The following is a 27,252-nucleotide window of genomic DNA, read 5'->3' as shown; positions in this document are numbered from 1 at the left end:
GGGATATTAATTATACTACTTACAGAGAGTTTTCTGGTAAGTAAGTTTTTTAGGTAGTTACTTTAAAATTGGTTATTGAACCTGCAGCAAGCCTGGCACTTACTCTGGCAGACTGTTCCACTTAGCAGTTCCATTAAGTGAGAATATGCCATAAAATTAAAAAAAAAAAGTCAGGAGCTCTTTACTTTTGCCCATGGAGCTGTGAGATGCCACAACAGTTCTGTTTAGTTGCCCTTCTTTATTTTGTTGGATTCTGAAGTTCAGAACACTCTAGTGAAAGAGTTCTGCCAGATTTGTAGTTCCTGGATAATCCATCTTCAGAAAGCTGGAAAACAAAGCCACTGTAACAGGGAGACAAACTCTGGAGGAACACCTGACTTCCAACTGTTGCATTTACACTCCTTTTTCCATTTTAATCCTTAGGCTGACAAAGAGTACAGCTTCCTTTTAAAATAAGCCCTAAACATAACCCTGTACAAAAGAGCAGTAAGAGATGCTGAATCCATCTGTTAACAGCTCAGTTCCAACAACTGGGAAAAGCCTCATTCTCCAGAATTTACAATGTTTTAGTCTTCACTAAAACTCAAATTTTAGCTCTCTGTTCTGTCTGAATAATTAAATTTAACATGACACAGCAAGTTAAGGATTCTAGGACAGAGCTGGGTTTTTTTCAGGTCTTCAGACAAGGACAAGAGTTTTGCTTGCTTGAAAATTTTATTGACACAACTGTTTGGTCCCAACACACAAAAAACAGCACTTGAGCCACAAAAGAAAGTGTCCAAACAAAGTAGACAGCTAAGAAAAGAATTCCTCCTCCTCTCTCCCATTCCAAGAAAAAAGATAGTGCATTAATCGAGGGCTTCAGTGACATTTTTTCTTTTAAACAAACATGAATCTGAAGTAGTACATTTATTTGCTAAATTAAAGAATTTCATGGTTGTAATGGTTTTAAATCTGTAAGTCACATCATTCATTTAACCCTTTGGATAAAAAAATATATTGCAATTCAATTAGCTATTTTGTTACACTATGAACACAACTTCTCAAAAGTATTATTCTATTACTTTCAAACAGCGATTTCAGCAGAATCACACACGAATCCAGATAAGATATGCTGACCTCCAGATGTGGTGTAACCACCACACTTATTTTGTCAAATACCATATTTTCCTCTGAAGCAAAAACCTGGTTTTCTTTAGTACTCCAGACGACTTGTAGCTGCATCTCATGAAAATATGATTCCTGGCTGGTCATTTCTCCAATGTGTGCTCTTCTGAAACAAAGATCTAGACTGATCACTGTTAACCTTATCAAACTTCAGGTGAAAGCAGATTTTCTTGCATTGAACTCATTAAAAGCATTCCAAGAAAGTTTACTTCTAAATTCTTTTTTCTATAGCAGTATGTCTGTAGAGGTTTACTAAGGACTCAAAATACTGTGCCAGAATGCTCAGAAAAACTTTCAAGTGTTTCTTTGCACTTACAATGGCTCTAAGTTCACTACTGGTAATACTTGCCTAAATATAAAAGATTTTATAACAAAATCTGACTAGTAAAATTCTGTCTATAGCCATTATTCAGTGGCATTTCCTGCTGCTGGCTGAGAAATTAGAGCCTGTGTTCCATCTCTTGCATATTACAATAGAATCCATCTAAAAAAATACTGTTGGCCAGTGGAAAGCCTCTAGTATAGGTTCTTTCAATACTACAAGCAATTTATTTGCTGCCTGGCAAATACAACCCATTGTAAATGCCATGGTTACCCAGAATGGGTATAAAGTCTCACACACTGGACAATTCTGCTAACTAGAGTTAAGGTCATCCACTGACTTCACCTCTTTTCCAAAGCTGGCCCTTTCAAAAGCCAACACAAGATACCACAATTCAAAAAAAGCTTCCAACACTAGCAGTAATTCTTAGAATAAAAACAGACACAGCTAAAAGACAGCACAAAGAACGAGCTTCCCATTTACTGGACATGCTTAAAAATAGAAAACAAGGTTAAGCAGAACAACCTTAGCATTTCCACATGTAGCTAGAACTTTCCTTACAGGTGGAAATAGCATCAGGACCTTCCATCACAAACCACTTTAATAAGACCTGCTCCATTATCTGTAATTTATGCATTAAATGCATATTTCAGAAATATCAGAATCTTCCTAACTTCATTTCTAGACACAAAGAAAATGTGTGTGTCTGTATCTTAAACTCATGACCCAAGACAGTCTTTTCCTTAACCAAACCCATGCCAGACAAGCTAAATGTAAGAGGGAAGCTTAAAGCATCAGTGTCCTGGAAAGCTCCTAAACAGAACTGAAAGCTACAGAAAAAAACAACACATTTAAAACAAGTTTTACACAAGATCCACATAATCTTCTACAGACATCTTTAGGCAAGAATTTCCAATGCAGTTACAAGTCATCTGAAAGGTCAGAGAACAAGTTTCTCCTCTGGAGGACAATCAACTCCCTTCACTCCTGTCATTTTGGGTCAGCGAGTTAAAAATTTCTCAACAGGCTTTTGAAAAAACAAATCATGCATTTCTTAATACTGTCTGAAACAATACCAGTAAGCAACAGCCTATAGAATACAATATGCTACATGTATGATTACATCACCAACGAGGCTTAAAGAAAATAAAATCTGTTCCATTTTTGAATCAATATTTTGCTTTGACTGAACACACTTATGAAAAACTGTAAAATTTAAGAATAATTTAACAAATGCCAGATTTTTTTTCAAAGTAATAGAAAAAAATCTGCTCTGCTAACAGCTGTGTTCAGTGTAAAAGGAACAAAATCTTCACAGAATACATTAAATACAAATTAATTCTTCTAGGCCTCTCATTAAAATACAACTGGGCTAACAAACAGCTTTACTTTGTGCAGTCCATGGGTATTTGTCCTTCACACTAAAAAGAAAGAGTTAAAGCTTGGTTACAGGTGCAAGTGAAAAGTTGGCTGCCAATTTCACCTTGTTTTTGTGTTGCTTTTTGGCTGGGCTGTCCGTTGCTTCCTTGTTTACTTGGGTTTCAGAGGACTGACAGGGAGGCACTGAAGCATTCTCTGTGGTGTCAGATACCACAGACCCAGAGACTAATTTTTCTTGAGCTGTGGTAACAATTCTTTGTTTTTCTTCTTCTGTTAAAATCATTATTTCTAAAATAAATAAAATAAATAAGACGATTCAATTTACTGATGCTCTGTTCTTGAAAAATAAAGAATATTTATTTGGTATTAGGCAATAAAATACTTAAAAAGAACTTATCAGTCTGATTTGAAGCCAAAAAATGTGTCATGATCACCTCTGCAGCTGAGGTGATGTTTGCTTCTGGCTCTGTACTGTTCAGCAAGTTTAACTAACTTCTCACACATTAAGTGTCTCAGTGCTCAGCACTATGAAATGGTTGTGTGAAAAGGTTGCTACAGGTTGGCCAAATGCAAGTTTAGAGGTGGGTAAGTTCCCACTAAGTCACAGCAGGGTACTTCTGGTCAGTACTGAAGTTTCTGATGGAAGCCCCCTGCGTTCCCAACACATCCCAGTGTGTCATATATACACGTACTGATGTGGTTAAATGGAACTTGATGCCTTGTTTTCCAAATTATCAAGTTGTCTTCCATAAGTAACAAGACACAGGCAGGCAAAATCTTACCAGAGAGAGGTGCAGGGCGTTCCTCAAACTGGATGAGGTCTGCAGACTCCAGAACCACAGGATCAGGTCTCAGCTGTGGGGATGGCAGGCAGGAAGGGACTGGCTCACACAGCAGGTCAACAGGAGATGTATTTGTGAGGCAAAGGAGCTCTTGCTCTGTTTGATTGGAAACTACAAAAACAAGGGAACATCTTTCAAAGTGTCTCTAAGCTGTCAAGGTGTCACTGTTTCAGAGCTTGTAAATGTAAAGTCTCCAGATGCAATTCTGAGGATTTGAGAGCTATTCAGTATTTGAAATATTAATACCAAGCTAACATAATGAATGCTAATTAACCTCAGATTCACTTGCTGCATCAAGAGCATCTAACTAAATACAATGCATCAGACAAAGCACTAGTATGTTCAACTATTGCCTGCCTGAGTAAATATATCCCTAGAGAAAAATATGGTATTTGCCAAACTCATGTAATAGAAAAACTGAGGAAACAAGTCCTACAGAACAGTCTTTAACAGAGAAGGACCAGTTACCAGACAACTCCCCTGCAGACACACCAATATCCTATCAACTATTTATGTACTAACACATTTACATGTGAAATTTAAGTTGAAAGTTTCAAAATACAGTGATTTGCCTTTATTGAAAGGGACGAGCCTAGAGTTCTGAAATAACTCAAGAACCATTTCACAAGTTCTCCAACCTGCAGGTAATAAAAGAATTGGAGACCACAGCACAACATGAAGTAGGTCACCATTTCCTGGTTATTTTTATTTGGAGACAGATTTACACCAACAGAACTGCCATTGTTACTTGCAAATAAATAACACAAAAACAACATAAACACCACAGAAAAGCACTATATTCTCATCAGAACACAGGAGACACTGGCAGCAGAAGCTGCTACTGACCATCCTCTCTCATGAGCTTAATACCTGTAGACTTAAAATTCCCCCCCAGTCCATGGCAAGCAGTACCCCAGCAGCTACAGCCACATGCATACACTGACAGCTGAGGACACATGCCTAACTGTATACTCAAATTCAACAAGCTTTCAAGCCACAAAGCATATTTAAGAAGTTCCCATTTACTAACTCACACACCTTTCCCCGCACTGCTTCAATTACTCTGCTTATTTCCCCTAAGACAATAAAATTGTTATATAAATCAGTTTTACATTACCAGTGCTAGGTCTTCCTAGATTTAGTTCCATTGATGATGTGGATCCTGGGGTCTCCATCACATGCCCATTATTGTCAGCAAGTTGATTTCCATGATCATCCACATGATCAGCAGGGGGAAAACTAGGTGAGCTAAAACGAGCTACAAAAAGGCAAGTTCATTTGGTTAGTTTTGTTAAGTTGCCTCTTAAAAAAATTATTAAAAAAAAAGAAGGTACTGCTAAAAATTGAAATAGCTTACTTTTCATATCATTCTTTAGGACCACAATTCTCTTATGGCCATGTCCTTTAATCCAGACCACCTATTGAGAAAGAAGCAGAATTGAACATCAGCACATGTTAATGTCAAAGCCCAAAACAGTTTGCTCCCTGCCTTTCATCCAGCTTTGCACTGACATTATTTTTTAAAGCAAACTAAATCACATTGCCAACTTGTACTACATTACCCAAGCAAAAGCTTTATCTCAAAATAATTGATGCCAAAGGCAAACCACAGAGCCAGAAAATGTAGTAACTATATATTAGCAAATCTAAAAGTTTAAACATGGAGTTGCAAAATTTTATTTTGTCACTCTCCACTTAAAGGACTTACATAAAGGAAAGCTTATAGGCATAAACTGGGTCACAAAATTATCCTAGAGCACTTAGGACACGTGGATGACAAGAATATGCCACAGCAAAATTCCACTGTGTGGCACTTCTGACAAAGCCCCACAATTCTGCACTCCTACAGCCAAAAATGCACCCTGATCCAAATGAGGTTTCAGGACTTTACAACCATTTATTCACTCAAGACAGAAAATCAATTCATTCACTCCATAAAATGCCAGGGATGTTTACAACCTTACCAGGAACAGTTCTTAAGTACAATTTGAACCTTGTGTGCTGGTTTATTTTCTTTTTCTCGTTACACAGTCCAGATTCCTCAGAAATTTGTATTTTCAATGACTGCTATAAGCTCCCTTGGAGAGAGTTAATTAGTCCAGTAATTCACCCCAATTCACAGAAACTGTGGTTGTGTAACTACTTTTAATCCATGCAGAAATCTCAATGTAATTGTGCAAAACAGAATTCTTCACACCTGTGGAATTGCTCCCAAGAGCTCTTCTAAATTATTGCATCCATATGCTTTAGGCTGCAGCACTTCTCCAGTGTATTTGCTATATGCTACTGGGAACTCATGAAGAAAAATTTGCTGATAATGGTAAGTGTGAAGTAAGGACCTCACATTCTTTGCAAACATGTACAGATTTGTAAGCTTGACATATTCTTCTGCTGCACCATTGGTAAAAACCTATTTGAACAAGAAAAAAAAAAAGAGAAAGAATAAGAGCACACACCTCCATATCCTCTAGTCACAATGCCTTTTCAAAGTATGACACACATCAGGAAGGTGAGAGCTTACACACCTCAACCAAGTAAGGCAGACTCTTCAGGAGTTCAGTTAAGGTCATAAATCCATATTCACATGGATTAAGTGAAGTACCATGGACTGTTTCATAGTGTTGCTTAAGCTGCTCGACAGAAGGAAAGGATGTTCCATCCCAGGACATCAGCAAGACCAGCAACTGGGCAGTCAGAGTCCGCAGAGACTTCCTATTTATCAGCTGAATTTGCTTGCCAGACTCTGTGTCAACAACCTGGAAAATTGAATCAGGAACGAAGTTAGGGACAGGGAAGAGACTGATTTATAAATAAGATGTGTAGCTAGGGTTTGTTTGAGCAGAGCTATACCTGACACTACACACCAGCATCTGATATTCCCCCAGCCAAAAGCACTCAGAATCCAGCTAATTACATGGAAATATTTAAATATACAAGATCCATATAGCTGTGTAGCTGTCTCTGCCACACTGTAGGTATGATTTTATTCTTTGTTCCAAGCCAACAGGACCTGACTGAGCTCCAGCCTGAACACCAGTTGCTAAGTTAACAAACCTGGAGCAACTAAACCAATGTGCCCACATCCATTTAATTGTAACATCTACAGTGTAACCCATCTACTTATTTACATTCAGAGTCAAGGTCTCAAACCATAGGTCAAAAAAGGAATTTACTACAGTTACTAGAAAATTGTTTTTTTCACAGTTAGAAATGAGGCAGGGGGAAAAAATAATTTTTACTGTTAAAATAAGTACTATAATACAATCTTTTACTTATTATATGCTAATAAACACGAGTGTTCCCAGAGAAAGCTGCAAGGCTACAAAAAAAACAAAAAGTATCATAAAAATATAGAAACTCTATTTAAAATCCTTTAGGAATTTCCTCTTCTCGACTCAATGCTGTACCCCTTGTTCCACATACTGAGACATGTCATTTGAGACAGAAAATTCCTTAACACAACCTTGCATACATAAATGACAAAGACACAAGTTCACCTTTACAACATGGCAGAGTTTTTGCATCAGGGCTGGCACTGAGCTCACGTCATAGTCCTGCAGGCGCAGGCTGTACCCGAAGGTCCTGCTGTACTCGGGCAGCAGGTCTGCCATCATCAGGCAGTTGTCCTTCTGCGACCGCAGCAGCTTCACCAGCTGGGCAGCAACTGCTTTCACTTGTTCCACCTCTGTGAGGGTGAGGATTTTCTCCTCCCCACATTCCAGTACCTACAAAAGAGAAGTTACACTCCGTTCAAGTGAACTACCCAGACTGGATGAACCAAGTGTAGTCTGCAGTTGAAACTCAGCGCTCGCCAATCGTTTGCTGCACTGCAGGGCTCAGCCAACTCAAAGAGCTGTTTATACAGCAAGCAAAACTATCCAACTTCTGAAATACTACTAAATAAGCAGCTAAATAGCTCACCATTTTAAAAGCAAGTTGAACACAACTTTACAAAGAATCACAGAATCAACTAGGTTGGAAAAGACCCCTGAAATCGAGTTCAATCTTTGACCTAACTCCACCTTCTACTAGACCATGGCACCAAGTGCCACATCCAGTCTCTTCTTAAACACCTCCAGGGACAGTGACTCCACCATTTAATGAACCTTCACTCTAATTTTGAGGCACTGAAATTTATGATGTAACCCCATTTAGAAAACTTGAATTTGTTAACAGATAGCCTCCTGAACGTGCTCAAAGCCTTGGACTATTTTACCAGAGTAGCTATCACACAAGATCTTCTTAAATACAGCTGTCTACACATTACAGGTGCATAGTTTATAACTCATACTAAAGCTTCTGATCAAAATAACCCCTGCTGAAACAGTTGTATAGATCCCAGAAAAATGCTTCAGTACAGCTTAAGATTTTAGAACTTACAAGTAAGACATCTGGTATGGCTTCAAAGAGTTCAAGTAGCTTTGTAAAACCATAGTAAGCGAGTTTGCACTGACGACCAAAGTGGTGGTGGTAACAAGGAATAAATTTATTGAAGGGCATCCGAAAATGGGGTTGATGGCGCAGTAAGTCCACCACCTCCTTGGAAAACTGTTTGGTTCTCTCAATTTCTTCTTGTGTACGTTCTAAAATTAAAAAAAAACCAAACAACAAAGCAAGAGCCACATCACAACACTTATACAAATGCAACAGAATACAATGAGAAAATATGATGGCTGATTTTCAGCCTAATCACATATCCTGTAAGTCACTGTTTTTGTCTGGGACTGAAGACCTTTACAAAACTTACTTGTTTAAAGTCAAAAAACTCAGGTGATCAGCACTTTAGGAGGTTTTAAATAGCCAATTACACTGCTATGTTTTCTGTATGTATAACATTCTTTTATGTGTTTTGGCACCTGTTTTCCTGTCTGTTCCACTACAAGTGTCCAAAGAAAGACAAATTCTTGATTTGCTAGAAGTCAGCAACACCATTATAAAAAAATATAAGTCACTTCTACACACTGGAGTTACTACAGTTTTAATACAGCCAAAGAACAATTTATTTAGAAACAGTACAAAAAATGTACATGGACATACCTCTTTTGGGAATACAAATTACCATTTCACTGTCTTGTTGTGACAAACAGATGGTTGTATCTGGAATTTCTGATATGATATCGGCCAGTTCACACACTCCATACTCAGTAACATCCCAGTCCTTAGAGAAGCACCTGAAAGTTGTAGATGACTGTGTGTAACACAAGTATTTAATGCATGCTGTGTAGGTAAAAAATACATTTTTTGAAAGTTGAGAAAATAAGCCTCAAATCATAAAAAAATAGTTCTCATATTGGCAGTAAGACTACCCAGTGAAACAAGGGAAACCTAGAAATCCATTCTAACCAGAAAAGTAAGATCTACTGTCATGAGAACAATCAGTGTTACAAAGAGCTGTATATATCAACCAGTGGGTGCCTCAGACTAGTTGCAGGAAGTGACAATGTAAAGTAACAGTTTTCCATCTCAGGAAAAATGTAATTGTTCTGTTTATACAGCTCCATATGGCAACACTTCTACTAGTCTGTATTTGCTTACTAGTTACAGACATGCACTATTAAATGAGAACAAGTCTCAAGAGAAGGCAGAGACCATACCCTGGAAAACACCATATTAGGCTTCCCAAATAATGCATTTTTGCCAACAGTAGAAATAGAAGAAGATTGCAGTCCTAGAAAGGAGCTGTTGGCACAAGATGCACAACAGAACACATGTAAAGGTAGATCACAGGTAGCTCTAAGATGCTATGGCTTGCTCAGAGCACATCAACTGCTTTCCATCTTCACATTAAGAAAAGCATCATTTTGGTTCTTAAAAAATAAGCCCTAATTTTTTATCACGCTAGAACACGAACAGGTATTACTCCTCATTTTTGCCATTGCTAGATAAAGTAGTAAGAGTAACTCCTGACAATTAATCTATTGATTTTATATTTCCCTCTAAAGAAAGCCTAACACTAACATGAACCATAAAGGGAAAACTTAATGTGCCACAACCTACTTGCTTAAATCCAGCCTTGCAGCCATGACTTCAAAGAGAACTAATGAAATACAATAGACCATTTACCAACTCCCATGAAATTAAATGAACCCAGTATTAAAGAAAGCAGTAAAGTATGCCAGAGAACTTCTAATTTTTGTTTTCATTAGAAGTCTGAACTTCCCCATCACAATGAAGGGTCAATATAGTTGCCACAGCTTTGTACTAAGATTTAAAGTGCACCACTGATAGCCATGTCCTGCAGAATTTGTCTTGTTTCATTAAGGATAACTTACCAGTGATAAGCCTGCAAGAATTCCCTCACAATAACTTGCTTACTGGCCTGGGATTTGAGAAGCTTCAGTAAGTCCTGAGTGAAGCGCTTCACTTGAGCTCTGTGTGTTAGAGTTAACAAGCGTTTGGAGCCCATACCAAGGATCTGAAAGAAAATTTTTATTTGGTCACTCAGCTCTAGCATCTTCAGTAAAAGGTATTTAAAAGCCAGTTCTAGTACAGGTAGGTGAGAAACAAAGACTATTATAGAGACAGCACTTGGAACAGCAGCCTCATGAAGCCACACACTTTCCATACTAAGACATATGTCATCAAAATTCAGTGCTTCATCTATGAATGCTATTATGACTTTATTTAAAAATTCTACAGCCAACTGATGTTCAAAATAATGTGACCATAATGGTTTTCTAATGTAAGATCACATGACTTATTTCACACAGAAATCCTTCAAGTCACAGACTACACATTTCAGCCCCACTCGCAAGCACTCAGCATTTGCTGTGTTCTTATGACACACAGCACAATTAAAAAACTTCTACCCAAGCACAATCCAGAGCTAAAAAGCAGCTTCAAACTTTATTCCAGAGGCTTAAACGAAGAGTTGATTTTCACAGAATGGGTAGGCACAATAAAAACGACTCAGAAACAGCATCTCAAAGAAGAATACAATTACACACCAAGGTTCAGTTGACCATCTCTCACAGAGTGGGCTAGGTAATTGCACAGTACCTATTTTACAGCATCAGCCAGTAGCTTGGACAGGTGCAGATACAATTTCCCAAGTCAAAAGGAACAGAGCTGTATCACTCACTTGCAGCACATGAGGCACTGCCTCCAGCAGCTCCATTAATTTGGAATAGCCGTAGTCGGACACCCGGCACTGCTTGGCGAAGTGGTGGTGGTACGTCGGGATGAATTTACTGACGGGGATGACGCAGGAGGGTTGGCTTTTGAGCAGATCTATCACTTCCCTGCTGAACTGAATGAGCTGGGGATTGCCCACAGGGCTCTTGGAACGTAGAAGCCAAGGATCTACGAACAAGAGTCATGTTATTGAGCCTTTCACTAGTCTTCTTCCACTAAACACTGCACTTTACTTATGGACAGAAGTTACAGCATAGGAAAAAATAAGTATGAATACTCAAGCTAAAAGTTTTCCCTTATAACAAGTTTAACAGTTATACAATGCGATTATTTTATTAGCAGAATTTATTAGCTTAGTTTTTTAGCATAAAAACCCCCAAGAGCTTTCAGAGAAAGCATTTTAAACAGATATTTACCTGCAGTAGGAGGTGGTGGTTTGTTATGTATCCATTTAATAACTTTAATGCCATTTTGGGCAGTGGCAATGTTAACTCCAGGAACACAAGTAATCAGATGTTCTAATGGAACACCACCCTGGCCTTCTGGCACCATTTCAAGATCATTGAACTCTGACATGTAACAATCAGGAAAACTTGGGAAGAAAAAAGGAGCTTCCATTATACACTAAAATACCATCAACAATTTTCTGAAAAATATCATTATTTTGTGACAATTCATGAGCAAGAAGCTTCAACAAATTACTGACACATTATAGAAATTTCTATAGAATACACATTTTACATAAGTGTGCTGTTTCTGCTCAACAAGAATTTTAAAAGTAATAATTTCATAATGCACTTATTTGCATTATTCTTATATAAGAACTGAAGTTTTTACACAACAAGTAACTTCTGTAAGGTTTTAAATCTTCAACCTACAATAAAAATCTTCAGCCCTACACTAAAAACATAAATTAAAATATTTTACCTTAGTAAAGGCACAGTACCCTCATGTGTCTGTAGAAGACTATGAACTTGAGGAGCAAATGTCTTCAGAGACAAAATCACAAAAGGAATTCTGTAAGAATCTGGATCGAACTCGTGCTCACTGCAAAAACAAGAGGTTCAAGTTTTTATGCTTACTCTACACACAGCTTTAGCATAGTATGTCTGTGCTCACATACACCCCCACAGTAAACATTATACTACATGCATATAACTGCTACCAGCTGACAACAGCACTAGGTACAGTCACAAACAACTTTTTTTTCCCCACAAAAAATTAATACAGCTACAGTAAATTTCCAGAATTCATACTGAGATGACTACATTTCTATTAGCGTTAGATTAAAACTTTCAAATGAAGTTTTAGCAGCACATACCAGGCAGTTAACAGTGAACACCTAATAACTGCTCTAGCAGAACAACCTGGCTCTTGCTGAATGAAACCAAAAACTTAACACATGGCTTGAGGAAACCTTCAAACCAGTATGAATCACTTACTAAATATAGCTGGAGAACAAAGAGGAACCATCAGTTCCAGCTACAGTTATGTAATAAGAGTCAGGCTAATAGAAATCTCTCTAGTATGTACAGCCTTCCTCCATAACCAGAGGAACACAGTGTATCTTCCAGCCCCTGTTAAAAAGGTGTTCAATCCTGGCAGCTGTGCTGGAACACAACCATCTCACCCAGACACACTAACCCACGAGAACTGCCTAGAAAATTCACCGTGCCACCTCACTGTTTTCTGACTTACTCTTGTAAGCATCTAAAGTGTCCAGAGCACACTCTGAGAACATATATACCTCAACTTCAACAGACTTATACATGACAGGTGCTGTTCAAATATTTGGTAAGGTTTTATAGTATTTTATACACAGCTTACATAAAGTCTTTATTCAGGCAATGCTGCTTACAAACAGGCTCGTGATATTCCAACTCCTCAAATATTATAGGGCTACAGTTTGCTGAGGATCCATCATGTGACTGGGAAGATCCCAAGGGGCTCTGGCGGGCCTGGCTGCTGGGCAGGAGGCACACGAGCCTCCCACTGCCCTGGTCCCGGATCGCCACAGTGTCCGTCAGTTTATACAAGTCTGATACAATTAACTTACGACCAAACCTAAAAGAAAAAGATTGAAATGCAAGCACATTATAAAACACAGTTAAGACAACGCTGTAATCTCTACCTTTTTATTCAATAAACAGGAATATGCTAGAAACTATTCTATGAAAAGTGTTAAGGTAACTAACTTATTCACACCAATGTAGAAAAATTAAGGAAAATACAAAAGTAGAACCCCCTAAGAAAGGCCAGTCATTGCCTCTGGATACAAAATATGCTGTAACATCTACCCATAAAAATCCATAACTCTCCATTCTGTTACTCTCTATAAGTCACTGTAAACAATTCCACAAGATAATATTCTTTTTAAGAAGGAAAAACAACCAGGAACTTACTTTTTTTCATAGATTTCTGTGAATTTGAACACAGGCAAACAACAAGCAGGTGCATCCTGCAGAATGGACATTGCTTCTGAGCTATAAAAGAGGTTTTGCAGCATTAGCACAAAATTAATCTACTATAATTAGACTCCAGCTCAAACTGGTGATATATTTACAGATGCAGTTTATGAACTAAAAATAAAACAGGACAAATTGCATTCCCTTCCATTCCAGCACTACAGAAGTTGTCATTTCAGATCAGAGAGTACAAGTACTAACGTTTCTCCTAACTCAATGGGTCATGTCTCTGAAGGAGCTGTGTCTTTCATAGGTGGTGGTAAGATTTGAGCCTCTTTAAAAAGCAACAAAGCTGCAGCATTAAAAGTTACAAGCCTGGTTATTACATTACAAACTTTGAACAGGCAAGAATCAAATAAACTTGTAAATTATACAATAGCAAGTAGTACATAATTGTACTAGTTTCATTCTGTGAATAAACAATGACAACTTCTTTCCTAATGCTTTCTTTCAGTGTGAGAAAAATAAATACTTGTATTCTCACTAGCATCAGCACTCTAGTTTTATTGTCTTCCATCTAGAAAAAACATCAAGGAAACACCAACAGCATTTCAACTGTGCACCCATCCTCAAAGAGGCAATTCATATGCACTTCCTTGGAGCAAATAAAAAATAAAGATGCCAAGTGCAACCTTAACTCAGCTGCACAAATTAAGTTAAAGGTACATCAGTATTATGCAGTAAGAGTAGTAAAGCTATTAAACAGAGATCTAGTCTCTTCAGATGCAACTCAAAATACAAGCAGCATAAAAATGCTAAACTGAAAACTAACCTAGTTGTATTTAATGCATTCATCAGGTCACATGACAGATTTGACTTTACTTCCCTACCATTCCTTTAATCAGTATTTGAAATCATCTCTCAGCTACTGAACACATGCTAGGACAATTAAGCAGATGCCAAAATGCTTATTACCTAAGTAGAGACAGTGATTTACTAGCAGCTCCCGTTGCTAATGAGACCTGGATCCTCTTACTGCCAATTTTGTATCTGTGAAGACTGTTGACAGCATTGATGGCTTCTTGAAGATTTTCCATCTGAACCATGGCCTTCAACTGATAATCTGTGTGAGGACTGAGCTCGACACTTTTTACCTGAGGAAGAAAACACCTCATACATTTATATGTATGAACCCCCAGCAAGGCACCACTGGAGTAGCACAGTCTTGCTTTGGCCAAGAGCCAAATACAATGCAAAGAGGACCTGAGTCCTGAGGGAACCACAACCATCAGGACAATGCAAACAAAAGCCAAGTGCAGGGAACCTGGACCAAGGTAAATTCATAGTATTTCATTAACAACAGCATCATCTTCCATCGTAGATTATGCCAGAAGAATGTCATGCACAGATCAGACAGAAATAGCACTGCTGCAGAAGTGACCTTGCCTTCCATAGTTGTTTTTTACCAATTCACACTCCCCCTGCTTTTGATCACTTTTTATTCAGAAACTGAGTTTTCACTGTGATTTTTTTAAGCTGGCATTAGGAATTCAGCCTTACAGCTTAAAAAGGTTATCCTGTTAAAGCCCAAGTCTCTTCCCTGCATGACTAATGAGCCATTTAGTAGGAATTTTATATACAAAACTTCAGAATACGAAATCTATGAAGACCACATCGAAATTAAAAACATTGTGCAAGTGATGATCTGGTCTTTTTAAAGGAAAGAAACACAGTATATCCTTTTAATAAAGTTTAAAAGTCCTGCTCAGATAGCTTGCTGCTCACCTGAAGCTAGACCATAAACATGCCTCTAAACATATAAATAAAAAGTACTTAAACAGATTTTAAGGAATTTGTGCCTTTACCTTGCCATGTCTTGAGAAAATTTCTTGTAAATTTTGCTGCAACTCTTTTCTGGACAATCTGTAATCTATGTTGCTGACCTGAATGTCTGCTCCATTTGCAAAAGGATCAGGGCAGTCTGTACCACTGGTATGATTTACTACATTAAATGTGAGTGGAGATGATCGATTTGAAAGGTTTGGAGACATACTCCTGGGTAAAATAAAAACACTTATGAGCTAAAGAAGTTATTGCACAGCTCTTATATATACAACCCAAAATCACTCAGAAAATAGACACAGGTCAAGTGCACAAATACAGCACTTTGAATGGATTTTCCTAGTATATATATATGTGCACACAAAACAAATTCCACCACAAGCAAAACATCATAACAAGTATTTTGTATAGAAAGGAAATAATTCATATTATGTTTCAAAGTCACCCAATTTAATAACATATTTGGCACGAAGTATTCTACTTCCTTATTAACACATTACAAAGTCAAACTCCTTCACTTGATTCTAGTAATTGGCAAACACCAGATATGCAAGTTTATGAGAATTTAATGGGTCTGGATAGATGTCTACTGGGAATGTCAAAGGCACTGAAATTAAGAGGAGTAAGATGTTTATAACACCTCTGAGGATTTTTTAGAAGCTTCAAAGTTTGCATGAAACAATTGCCACATCATAAGTTTCTGAAAAACTGTTCACTCCACCTTATCTTTATGTCCAACCTCTGTTAGCTGTCATGAGCTGTCATGCAGCACCACTTTTCCTTTTGTGTCCACATAAATCAGTGGAAATAAGAAATGTTCTTAGCACACACAACTCCACTTACAGCTGTCAAAAAAATCAGTGTACATATTGGTGAAGTCCCAGCTCACCTCCCAGACAAGACAGACACTTACCGAGATGACCAGCAACTCTGAGACATGAGCAAAGGACTGAGCTGTCTTGAGGCCGTCAGCTTACTGAAAGCAGAGGGATAGCTGACCTGAAATACAGTTTCATCTTTATCTTTTTTATCTACAGGGGAATTGGTAATGCTCCTGGAAGCAGAGGTCTCTTTTCTATTTACAAATACATATAAGAAAAAGAAAACACGTTATGTTGCAGAATTCACATTTTTTAAAAAGTAACTAATATCGACATCTTTTTATTTTTAAACATACTTCTGACTACTTTTAGAGGATGATTCTCCTGCTCCCAGTTTTTTGGTTGCCAGAGACACAGAAACTGCTGCATTAGAGTTACTCTGAGGAGAAGGAATTTCTTCTCTTCGATGTTCTTGCTGGTTTTCCGTATTTTTACTGATGTTCTTTGATTCAAGGCGGCACAGCTCCTATAAGAAAGAGATAAAAGGTCAGCATAAAAGCACCAGACATCCCTTGCCAGAGGCTTTCCTTCTGATGGAAACCTAGATGACTGACAATAGCATTTTTGTTGGCATTTCGTAACAAGGAATTTTTGATTTTCTGTGACACAGGAGAGTAGACTGTCAATTAGTTGAAATATTTGGTACATGGCAAATCTAACCCTACTTCTCTTTAAAATGGATCACTCTAGATGTTAGACTCATTACCAGTGCAAAAGTCAAAACTGGCTAGGATTCAAGGCTCTAAGTTGCAGCAGCATTTCCAAATTGAGAAAAAAGGGGCACAAAGGGGGAACAACAACCCTCAAATTAATTATCTGCTTTCCAAGCATATGAATATAGCTCTCATTCAGCAGTGTCACTATACATTACTATTATTCATTTAATGGGACAAGTTGGAATTTTAACAAAAGCAACCCTCAGAACACAAGAAAAAGCAAGAATATTTAACAAGGTAGAAAAATACCTGTAAACTTTTAACATTTGTGGTTTTGACAACAGATCCATGAACCTGGAATCCCCTCCCAGCAGAGCCTTTGGTACCAGAAGACTGATCACTTGAGTCTTTGTTGAGGAGGCACAGCTTCGTGTTCTTATTAATTTTTTTGGGAGACTTGACCTTCTCAGTTCCCACAAAGCTGGAGCTTTTTGTTTCATTAAGTTCTTTGTTCTTGGGAGTAAAAGACACTACAATCCTGTTACCAAAAACATCTTCATTCTCCATTCGCTTCCGAGCCCGTTCAGCACTCTCCTGGTTCAAGAAGCGCAGGATTGCGCTGCTCCCAGAAATGCTCAGCACCTTCCCCCCACAGTTGTCTGACAAGCGCCTCAGTCTATTGCTGACACTTTTGCTGTCTCTGTTTGTTGGCAGATTATAGACATATAACAGCGTATGGCAGGCCTGTTTAAAGGAGGAAGATTTTAATTGGATTATGTCAGAATATCTTCTTGTTCAAAACCAGCCATTTTCCATTGGTTCTGGTGACATATGCCCTCCTCCCACCACCCCTATCCCATCCCTTTTGCAGCACAACTTGTTTGGAACTCTCATACCAGGTTAGATTCTCAAGCTTTCATCTCCAATATAATTTAAAGTTCAAAGAGACTACAGAGTCCTTGATCAATGGATCAGTACCTGATCAATTCTCCAGATGAGAAAGCATCATTGTTACCCATCCAACACTATATATTCTACACAGGCATGTGAACACATAGTTCAGGAAGTTATCTCAGAGAAAGGAAAATCCATGAGTGCTGTACAAAGACAGCACAACAAATCCAGAGGGAATCACCAAGGAAGACAGAAACCCAAGAAAAGACACTTAAAAAAGCACTAAGATGTCTTAATGCACAACTGAGTTGTTACCTGAACTTTCTGTGTGTGAAAGAAAAGCATGTAAGGAACCTTATCTGGTAAAATATTTATTGATAAGAACATGACCTTGCTATTTCACTTTTTAATTACTTTCTCATTTTATTATTTCATTCTTTCAGTCTTAAACAGAAGGCAAACTTTCCCATGGTAGTAACTGAAATACAGACAATGGTCAGATAGGCAGCAGACATAATGCCTCACCATAACTAACACATAATTTCAGTCTGCTCTCCTCCTAAATTAGAACAAAAAAAAAAAAGTGGAATTTGACACTTGGAAACATCTGTTACATCAAGAATTAAAAACTTTACCGGCACTTTTAGTGGTAACCTCGGTGGCAAGTCTGAAATAAATTCTTCAAAACAAATAAGCTCGTGAGCATGATGCAAGAGTGCTTCTGAAGCTTGGTTTTTATGTATCAGAATTATTCGGAAACCGTGTCGATGTCTCAGGTCACTCAGTTCCAAAGCAAAGTTGACATCCGCTGGAGAAAAACATAAAATAGGCAAGGAAACACTTGAAAAAGCTCAAAAAAACCCAATTGATTAAAGAAACCAAACTGCAAATCTCACTTGACAAGTTCTAGTTATCATTAAAACTTTGCAACGAAAAAGCATCAACAGCTATAAGGCTTCTTGACAGATAATTTAAGTCAGCAGTTCCCATTCAGTCTCAAGGCAAGGGTTTACTTTTAACAGCAGCTTGTAGCAATTCATCAGTAGGGCATTGGACTGGTACTGGATATTTCTTTAGCAAACATTTCTTTAGCTTCAGGGAGAAACCTAGGGCAACACACATCAACTCAACAGCTGAGGGGCTGTATATTTAACTGCATAATACACTGCTACGTGAATGAAAAACAAATACATTTTGCTCAGATCATAAATGAGTTTTACAACACAACCCAGTGAGTTTTACCTTATCAGCTTCCTGCTGAAGCTAACTTTAGACAGTATTTACTCACATACCCACTGACACTCAACAAGACACCAGATCATTGCACTGACTGAACTAAGCCAAGTTCTCATTTTACTGTCCCTGCCACTGACATTAAGAATTCTTCAGCAGTTCAGTTAAAGCTGGTCCTAAACACCACTCCTGGAAAGCAAAAGTGTCATATGCAAAAGCACCACTGAAGAGAGGAACTGAATTCTGCACAGTAGATGAGTGCCACAAACACTTACTTGACACAAGAACCACAGTAGCAGGTGCAGTGTGTGTATCAGCAAATCTCCTAAGACTCTGCCTGAGTTTGTCATCAGCAGCATTCTTGGCTGTAGCATTGATGTGTGCAACAGTCACCTGTGGAAATACATAGATACACTCTAAAGAAAAGCTTCAATGTGAACTGTTGCTTGCTTTAGTTGTTTTAAAGTTGAAATACAAGCTTTCACATGCACCTTTTCTTTAGATAAATGAATGTACACATGAATGAAATAGAACACATACGAATCTCAGCCTGTTCTAATGAGCAATAAACTTCAACTCTAGTTGTTCAGCAATGACTTCTGCTGTTGGTTGTTAAAGATCACAACTTACAGACCCTAAAAACATTCCAAAAAACTGCAGCTGAAATAGAGGGTTGACAAACATAGCAAGTATTTGCTATCAATTCGTTTCACCTCCCACAAGCAGATAAACTGTTAAGCTGTTATCATATCTGCAGTTTAGAGGGTGGAAAGGAAATTTCTGACATAGAAACTAGTGCAAAAACTTTTAAAAAAATACCAAGAAACAGGAAAAATATGGGAAAAAATATGTAGTGTTAAAGGTGCCTCCATCAACACCACTAGAGTCCTTACCAATCAGCACAGTATTCACTAACAAAGTAAAAAAATCAAGTTCACAGAATCTTAGTTCTTTTAGGTTAACATTTAGTCACAGATTTGAAGCATAACACAAAAACTCCACCACCACATTTTACTGAATGAGATAAAAATTCTCTCACTAGAACAGTAACCTACAGATAATGGAATGCAGTTTCAGTTTTTAAAAATATCCCACCCAGAAAAAGTTAGGATTGAAGACCCCATCCATAAACTGAAGATAAGCTCAATGCACTAAACCCACAGAAGCAAACAAAGCTTCAGTGAACATGAACCACTGCTGGCACACTCAAAGGAAACAAGTTCTCAAGCAAGAACACCCAGCAGGTGCTATTTTGATACCTGGCAGTTGTTTAGCTCCTGAATAACTTCTTTATTTTCTTTACTAATGTCACACACACAGATGAATTCAGCCTCTCTGTGACCTTTAAAAAACTTCTCCCGAATCCTCTGCACAACTGCTATAGCGGAACGGCCAGTGGGAACTGAGCAGTTTTCAATATCCCAGAAGACTCCAATGGGGGGCAAATTTTCCAGAACTTGGCCTGTTATTGCAACTTCGGGAGACCCTGTACAGGTTTAAGAACACATCTCACTTTTATCTCCAAATACCAGAAGTCTTAAACTTAACATACGATAAAATTTCCACTGGGGAAGCTTTATGAATGGCATGCTCAGGAATGCAAGTTCAGTTTCGTTTTCCTAAGGAATCAAACAAACCAGACTTTAACAGAAATTCAGTCACTGTCAAATTAGGATAAAGATTCGAGACAACTTTGACTTTACTTTTAAGCTCTCAAACAATCAAGTAATTATTTTTAAAAAATTATCGAGTGCTGAGGTGGTGTCTGCCACAAAAAAACCTGTCTGAGGTTGTGCAACACCAAATTCAGTGGGTGCTGTATCACTAATGGAAATGAAATATGAAATCTGATCAAATTACAAATTAAAATTGAGAATTTAAAATAAGGCACACCAAACAACTGTCATGTTTCTTTGGGTATATGTTGGTTAGTTAGTCTTTGACAAGATGCACTGGAATTCTATTTTGTAAAGACATTTAATTGGGGTGTCACACCTTAAAATTGATGTAGTCTTAAAGTAACAGTAAAACTATCCAATTTCTTATTCTTCCACGACATTTTAAAGTTTATAACTTTCGTACCTGATGATTTTGTAATTGAAGCAGTACTAACACTGTGGAAAGACCATTTAATTATTTCACAAAGTATTTTCCTCCTAGGAACACTTTAAAAGCTATATTGTAATTATAAGTGTTACACCTTTACTACATATGAAGGGACAACAGACACTAGAGGAAGTGAATGCTTTTCAAAGTATGGCTGAAGATAATTTCTCTATACACCACCAGAACAAAACAGCTTCTGAGTCCTCACAATTTCTTTTTCTAGTTCTTAAAACAGTAAAAAACCCCATAGTAAAGAAACCAAAACTCTACGCAAACAATACAGTAAGTTAACTATGTAGTCAAAACATGTAAATCCAAGTCATGAATTATCAAAACAGAGACAAAATATTTTTTTACTGTTTGGTCTTCTATGACTTCATAGAAGTTTCCAGATAACAGTGCAATTTAAGAAAACTCTTGCTCTGCAACAGTATTTAAAAAGAGGACATTCACTACATGGAAGTTTCAAACAAATGTGGTTTACCATATTTCTGTGGTGATTTGCCAAGGCTGCTTGCCAGTAGCAAACTCTTCTCGTTTCCTGCTCCTTTGGTTCCACAGCCATTACAGATTGGGATTGGAACAGGTGCAGTCTGTGCACTTGGAGGAGGAATATTTGGCCAGATTTTAGCAGCATCAACTAAGCTGTTTCTGGTTGGCTGTTGGGACAATTTTTCAAAATACATGTTCATTTCGTATAGAATACTAATACACGCCATTCCATGCTAGAAACACTCAGATTCCCTTCTGCAATAAATGCAAGTTCAGATGTACTCAACAAAGTTAATTAACAACAGTATCACTGCATGAAGGAAGCTGCTATCCTAGAATCTTTCCCAGTATACTTAGCCCTAGATTTCCCAATACAAGGAAAGGTTCTATTAAACTCAACATATCAAGAGGTGCCACCTTTAAGTAGTATTAATATGTTTAAAAAAAGAACCAAAAAAACAACCAAAGACCTTGCATGTGAAACCTGTACAATTCAGAGTACAAGGCTGAAATGCCCTCCTCCCCCTCCCAAAAAAGGGATAATTCCATATATACCGAATTCACCACTTAGTTTATTGAAGTGACATTTCACTCTTCTACTGGAAACTCAAGCTTGGAAGTTTAAGTAACACATCTTGCAAAGCTGTGTATATTATTTCATTTGGAATTCCTAGTAATATTCAAACACAGTTCTAATGAGTTCTGAATTGGACCAAATTGGTACCGAAATATAAATTATGAATTTGGTAAGGCTGAACTAAGACCTACCAAACTAAACCAAAACCAGAATATCCTTGTTAGCATAAGATGAATCACCTGACTTACAAATGGCTCCTTACTGATCAACTGCCCAAGGGTACATGTTAACTGCTGTTAGCCTTTAGCCAGAGTCCTTACTACAGAACACCCTAATTGGAGCTGTGAAGAAGAGATAACTGTCTTTCAAATCCAGTAACAATTCCACTTGAGTACTTTACAAATCCCCTGGAAGCTGAGCATTGTAATAGGTCCTTTGTCTTCCTAATGCACTGAATGTTACCTCAGAAAAGAGATCAGCTTCCAACAGGGTACCTGGTGCACCTGGACTGTGCATCACCAACTGGGGGGTGCAGGCTGCACCCACGGAAGCTGCTGTTTTGCTCAAGTAACAATTTCAGCATTAACCACATTCCCCAGTTAAGAAGTGAGAAGTGTGAGGTGTACAAACCTTGCTCAAGCAGTCACTGCAGTAGTGAGAGCCCTTCAGACAAACAGGAGGGGCCATGTTTAGGTGCAGAGGGCTGGCGCACACTCGTGATGTGAGCTCCGACTGTGCAAGGTGCTCGTCCAGGTGGGCTGGAGCCCCACTTGTGAACTCAGGACAAGGGAAATAGCCAGGAGATGTGCAGCTCTGCAGGGCTGGGAACTGATGCAGTTTGTGCACGTTACCATGACAGGGCTGGAAATGGAGTTTCCCACAACAGGCCAGATGCTGACAGGAGGATACACTGTTTTCTACGCACATGCCAGAGAATTCACTGGAAATTCCTGCCAGGCCGCTTCTGGCTGGAGGGTTCTTCAGTGAAGATGCAGACTGGTAAGCAAATCCTGACCCCACCTGACAAGTTATCGTCCCAGTGCTTTTGGAGTCTAATACTGTGCCAGGGTGAATCAAGTTACCACCACCACCACCACAATGCATTTGTGGAGGACAGGAAGAGTCAGAGCCATGAGCACAGCAGCTTACTTTGGGGCCAGGGGAGAGCTGTAATTGCTGTTGCTGGAGAGGATGAACATCGGGAAGCGGCACAGCTGGAAAGAGTTTAGAGCCAGCATTGTGAGGAGATGAAGCACCCTTCAGTTCCACAGCAGCTTTCTTGTTCTCCATGTAATCTTTCTGGAAAAAGGAAAGCTCGGTTACATTCAGATACATAAACAAAGCAACAATTTCATAGGATGAGCAGCATATTTTTAAACTGTTACAATTTTGATAATAAATGAAACTTTTTAAGGTGTTATCTTTATGACTAGTATTACCTTACTGATTGAACAAGTAAAATATTAGAAGAAACATGCCAGTTATGTGTGCCAGCCTTAGGTATACTGGTATCAGTAGAATATTGTTGGAAGCAACAAACCCAAAAAGCTATAAACCAAACAGCAGTGTGTCTATGAAACAGAATCTAAAAAGCAGAAAACTGTTGCCTAAGCCTAAGAGATTCCTTGTAAGAAGAAACACATATGGATATGATGTAAAAAAGCTTCACAACTTACAGTTACATAAGTTGAATTTGAATAAGGACTTTAGAATTGTATTAATGTTAAAGGAGTAATGCATTAAAAGATTAATACTTCAAAAAATTAGAAATTGTATCAGTGCAACAGAGGGCAAACAAGACTCAAGTTTCACAACTGTTTTTTGCCTACTCTGATTTAAGATATCAAGATGCACAGACATAAAAGCATAGACAAAAACAGATGTGGGGGGGTTTTTTTAATGTCAGCAGTGAGAACTAAGCAAGGTTAGAAGTAGCACAGAACAGCCAAGGTCAGAAGAGATAACCTGCACAGAACACATTGCTCCAGAGCCTTTGAACAACTTTTATTTTCCAAATTGAATTTAATGCATCTCCTACTACACATTAATGAATAATTGATCACCCAACTTCAAAACCATTCCTCTCCACTTGACGCCACATCTCACAGAGATAAACTCTGCCAAAGATCTGTCTGGAACTGATTTACATATTAAATTCCAGATTTTATAGCAGCTGCCTTCCTAACCCCTGACACATGAAGACAGCAATATGCTTATCCATTTCCCCCATGTCCTTTACTTAAAATCAGACTGAACATGTATGAATGTCACTTAATAGTTGGAGCTCACTTGCTCAAGTACTTAATTGTATTGTACAATTCCTTCTATTCCTTAAAATTTTTCATCTTAAATGTACAGAATCACATACACTACAAAAAAGGAACATTAAAGAAATGGAACCAAGGAAAAATTAAGACATCAGTGAAGAACAATATCCACAATTGCTGTAATTACTATATAATAATATTATTATTATATATTATTCAGAAAACTAAATTTGCCTCCAAGCTAAATGGATAAAGAACTAGAAGTATGAAGATTACCCCTTTACTCAACTCTTCAGCAATAACTCTGCAGAGCTTTCAGGAAGCTGCCTTACACACCTCTTCAGCACTTAGTTGTATTATCCCAAACAGCTGTGGAGAGTAAAGCCTGTCAAGCAAAGCAACCTGCCTGTTCTCCCCACACTGATGGGAGTGCTACAAACACAACTGAAAGCCTTAAATCCCCAGGCAGATTTTGTATTTATTGTGGGAACTGCTGTCTCCTCTCCCTCCCCACTCCGACCTTGGGTCAGTCATCCCCCCCGTGGCACTGGGAGACCAACTGTGCTTTTAGGGAAAGTCAGGAATTACCGTTTTTGCAGCACAAGGCAAAGCCTTCTCAGCAGCAGAAAAGCAATTAGAAAGTTTCCAGAGCCATGGTTTAGCATCATTCTCTTGTCTCTGAAGCCATCCCAAGGATCTATTGCAGACGTTCTCTGTCCTGTTTCCTTCCATCATACAGCCAAACAAAAAGGTTCAACATCCTCTCATCCCCCCTTCCTTTCATTCTTCCCACCTGCTAGAGGGAAAAAAAAAAGTATGCTTTGAATACCTTTTAAGGTACGACAGAAAAACCATGGTGGTCTCAAGAACTGCTCCATCACTGAACCTGCATTATTTATGTTAAATTCATAATGGACATGGGCACAGCCTTGGCTATTCCTATTTAACACAGGAATTCTCCTCATCACCTGCAGCACAGGAGAGTCAGTCTGAGGGAAGCACCACTGAAGTCCTTGGCATCCATTGTGTGGATCACACAACTGCACAGCTGCTGGCATGAAACAGTGCCCTGAAACTTCCAGGGCACCCTCCCAGGAAGAAGAGCCAGAAGGCAGGTTGGCAAGAACAGCTCAACAGTAAATACAAAACAGGTGCAACTGAACTCAGCTGGAAAAATTCAACTGCATATTCATTGGCTTTCCACTGGCTACCAAAACTATACATACCTGTATTAAGCACATAGTACTTTGCATTTAAATAGAGCTTCAAATTATTCAAATGATTTACAAATACTTCTACTAATCCTCAGGCTGCCCCACAGCACATGAATTTAACTTTACAGGATCACAAAGCAACCTAAGGGCCAGTCACACAGCACCAGAAAAATGTGATAAGCAATAAAGTCTTCTTACCCTTCAACTACGTGCTGCATTCATTAATTACACTCCTTCAGCTTCTCTTGCATTTAAACACGATAACACCATGGAATACATTTCATAACATTACATCTGCCCCTGCACTGTTTTGAACCTCAAAAGAAGTTTCACTTTCTTTTTTTTAAAGCAGAAATACTCGTTCGCATAAACTCTACGTATCCAAAAATTATATATACGCATACATGAATGTCCAAAATGCCAAGCTCACCAAGTTCTTCAACCCTAGAGCACGGTACTTTCCAAAGCGCCTCACAGCACCGATTGCTTTGGGAATTTAAACGGTAAGCGAAAGGAACAAAAGTGACGTTAACCACGAGTGCCCGCGCTTTGCTCCCCCGCACCACGCGGCTCCCGGGGCGCTCCCAGCCCGGCACGACCCTCCCCGGCCCCACACCGAGCTCGGGCCGCGCCGCCGCAGGGGGACGGCACGGGCCGTGCCGCGAGGGGCGCGGGAGCTGCCCGTCCCACCGCAGCAGCCCCGCGCTGCGGGCCCGTCTCGGTGCCGCCGTGACCCCCGTCCCGCTCACCCCGGCTCACCGGCCCGCCGCCCCGGCCCCGGCCCGGCCCGCCGCCCTTTGTTGTCCGTCCTCCCTCCTCCTCCCGCTCCGCTCCTTCGCCGTCGGCGCCGCCGCGCGCCGCAAACCCGCGCTGCCGCAAAAGGCGGCTGTCGTAACACCCCGAGCCCGCCCCCTTTAGCGCGGCGGCTTTAAATGGCCCCGGGGGCGTGAGGGGAAAACACACGGGAACCTCGCGGGAACTGCCAGCCAGCGTTACAGACATGGCATCCGTGCGTATAAATGTCTAAAGGGAGGTGTCAGAGGGTGGACCAGGCTCTGCTCGGGGGTGGACAAGAGGGAACGGGCAGGAACTGATGCTCAGGAAGTTCCACCTGAACATGAGGAGGAACTTCATTCGGAGCGCTGGAACAGATTGCCCAGTGAGGGTGTGGAGTCTCCCTCCCTGGAGATATTCCAGAACCGTCTGGACACAATCCTGTGCCATGTGCTCGGGGATGACCCTGCTGGAGCAGGGAGAGGGGACCAAGAGACCCGCTGTGGTCCCTTCCAACCTTACACAGTCTGGGATTCTGTGACAGCGAGGTTTCACAGAATCTCAGAGTCACAGGCTGTGGAAGCTTGGAAGGGAGTGATGGAGGAATGCAGAGTCCCCAGGGACAGAACAACACAAATCCTTATTTCCTTGACAACTAGTTGTTCAAATAGATTCAAGCAGAAACTAAAAGAGTATAAGGTTAAATAAAAACTTGGTGGTAGCTGATAGGATGGAATGTAACCTCACATTACATCAAGTGATTATAATGCCAAAACAGACACCCCCAGAGGAAATTTGTGCATGTAAATGAAAGTATAATGAACTGGACCAAGACTACCACATGTGCCATAAGACTTGCATTATATGTGTTGTGATTTAAGCCCAGCTGGAAATTAAGCACCACTCTCAACCTGCCTCTCTCCACCCAACCCTGGTGGAATGGGGAGGAGAATCAAAGTAAAACTTGTAGGTTGAGATAAGAACAGTTTAAAAACCAAACCCAAAGTGAAATACAGTAATAATTTTAAATTATAATAATAATGATATTAAAAAGGGAAAGGCAAAA

At 39.2% G+C, this 27,252-nt stretch overlaps 1 protein-coding gene across 2 annotated transcripts; it reads right to left on the bottom strand.

Moving 5' to 3' along the window:
* Window positions 1-695: 695 nt before the first annotated feature.
* MARF1 (meiosis regulator and mRNA stability factor 1) lies at window positions 696-25,940 on the bottom strand. Of its 2 annotated transcripts, XM_018067417.3 has the most exons (27): window positions 25,843-25,940; window positions 24,787-24,994; window positions 22,562-23,230; window positions 21,347-21,521; window positions 20,016-20,242; window positions 19,032-19,149; window positions 18,159-18,331; window positions 16,939-17,373; window positions 16,270-16,439; window positions 16,006-16,167; window positions 15,116-15,305; window positions 14,226-14,404; window positions 13,248-13,328; window positions 12,673-12,909; window positions 11,773-11,892; window positions 11,262-11,437; window positions 10,793-11,013; window positions 9,984-10,126; window positions 8,749-8,882; window positions 8,092-8,294; window positions 7,209-7,436; window positions 6,237-6,467; window positions 5,909-6,121; window positions 5,069-5,129; window positions 4,829-4,969; window positions 3,652-3,822; window positions 696-3,157 (listed from the first exon to the last, which is right to left on the bottom strand). In XM_018067417.3, exons 2-27 carry the CDS (start codon window positions 24,931-24,933, stop codon window positions 2,925-2,927), a joined length of 5,238 nt encoding a protein of 1,745 aa, XP_017922906.2. In that variant the 5' UTR covers window positions 24,934-24,994; window positions 25,843-25,940; the 3' UTR covers window positions 696-2,924. The 2 variants fall into 2 exon arrangements, with proteins under 2 accessions (XP_017922906.2, XP_017922908.2); XM_018067419.3 differs by lacking the exon at window positions 25,843-25,940 and having other exon boundaries at window positions 22,562-23,226; window positions 24,787-24,891.
* Window positions 25,941-27,252: the final 1,312 nt, after the last annotated feature.

This window comes from Manacus vitellinus, unplaced genomic scaffold (genome assembly GCF_001715985.3).
Source record: "Manacus vitellinus isolate BGI_N305 unplaced genomic scaffold, ASM171598v3 scaffold_12_pilon, whole genome shotgun sequence".
Taxonomy (NCBI): domain Eukaryota; kingdom Metazoa; phylum Chordata; class Aves; order Passeriformes; family Pipridae; genus Manacus; species Manacus vitellinus.
This window is presented reverse-complemented; position numbering and strand designations above follow the sequence as displayed.

What these genes read in the sequence shown, in the direction of transcription:
- MARF1 (XM_018067417.3), bottom strand. Translation starts at nt 24,933, where the DNA reads ATGATGGAAGGAAACAGGACAGAGAACGTCTGCAATAGATCCTTGGGA. An exon ending in AAATCACTGTCTCTACTTAG is followed by an intron (nt 13,329 to 14,225) that starts GTAATAAGCATT and finishes CCTCTTTTATAG; the next exon opens with CTCAGAAGCAATGTCCATTC. An exon ending in GGTACTGTGCCTTTACTAAG is followed by an intron (nt 11,438 to 11,772) that starts GTAAAATATTTT and finishes TTTCTTCCCAAG; the next exon opens with TTTTCCTGATTGTTACATGT.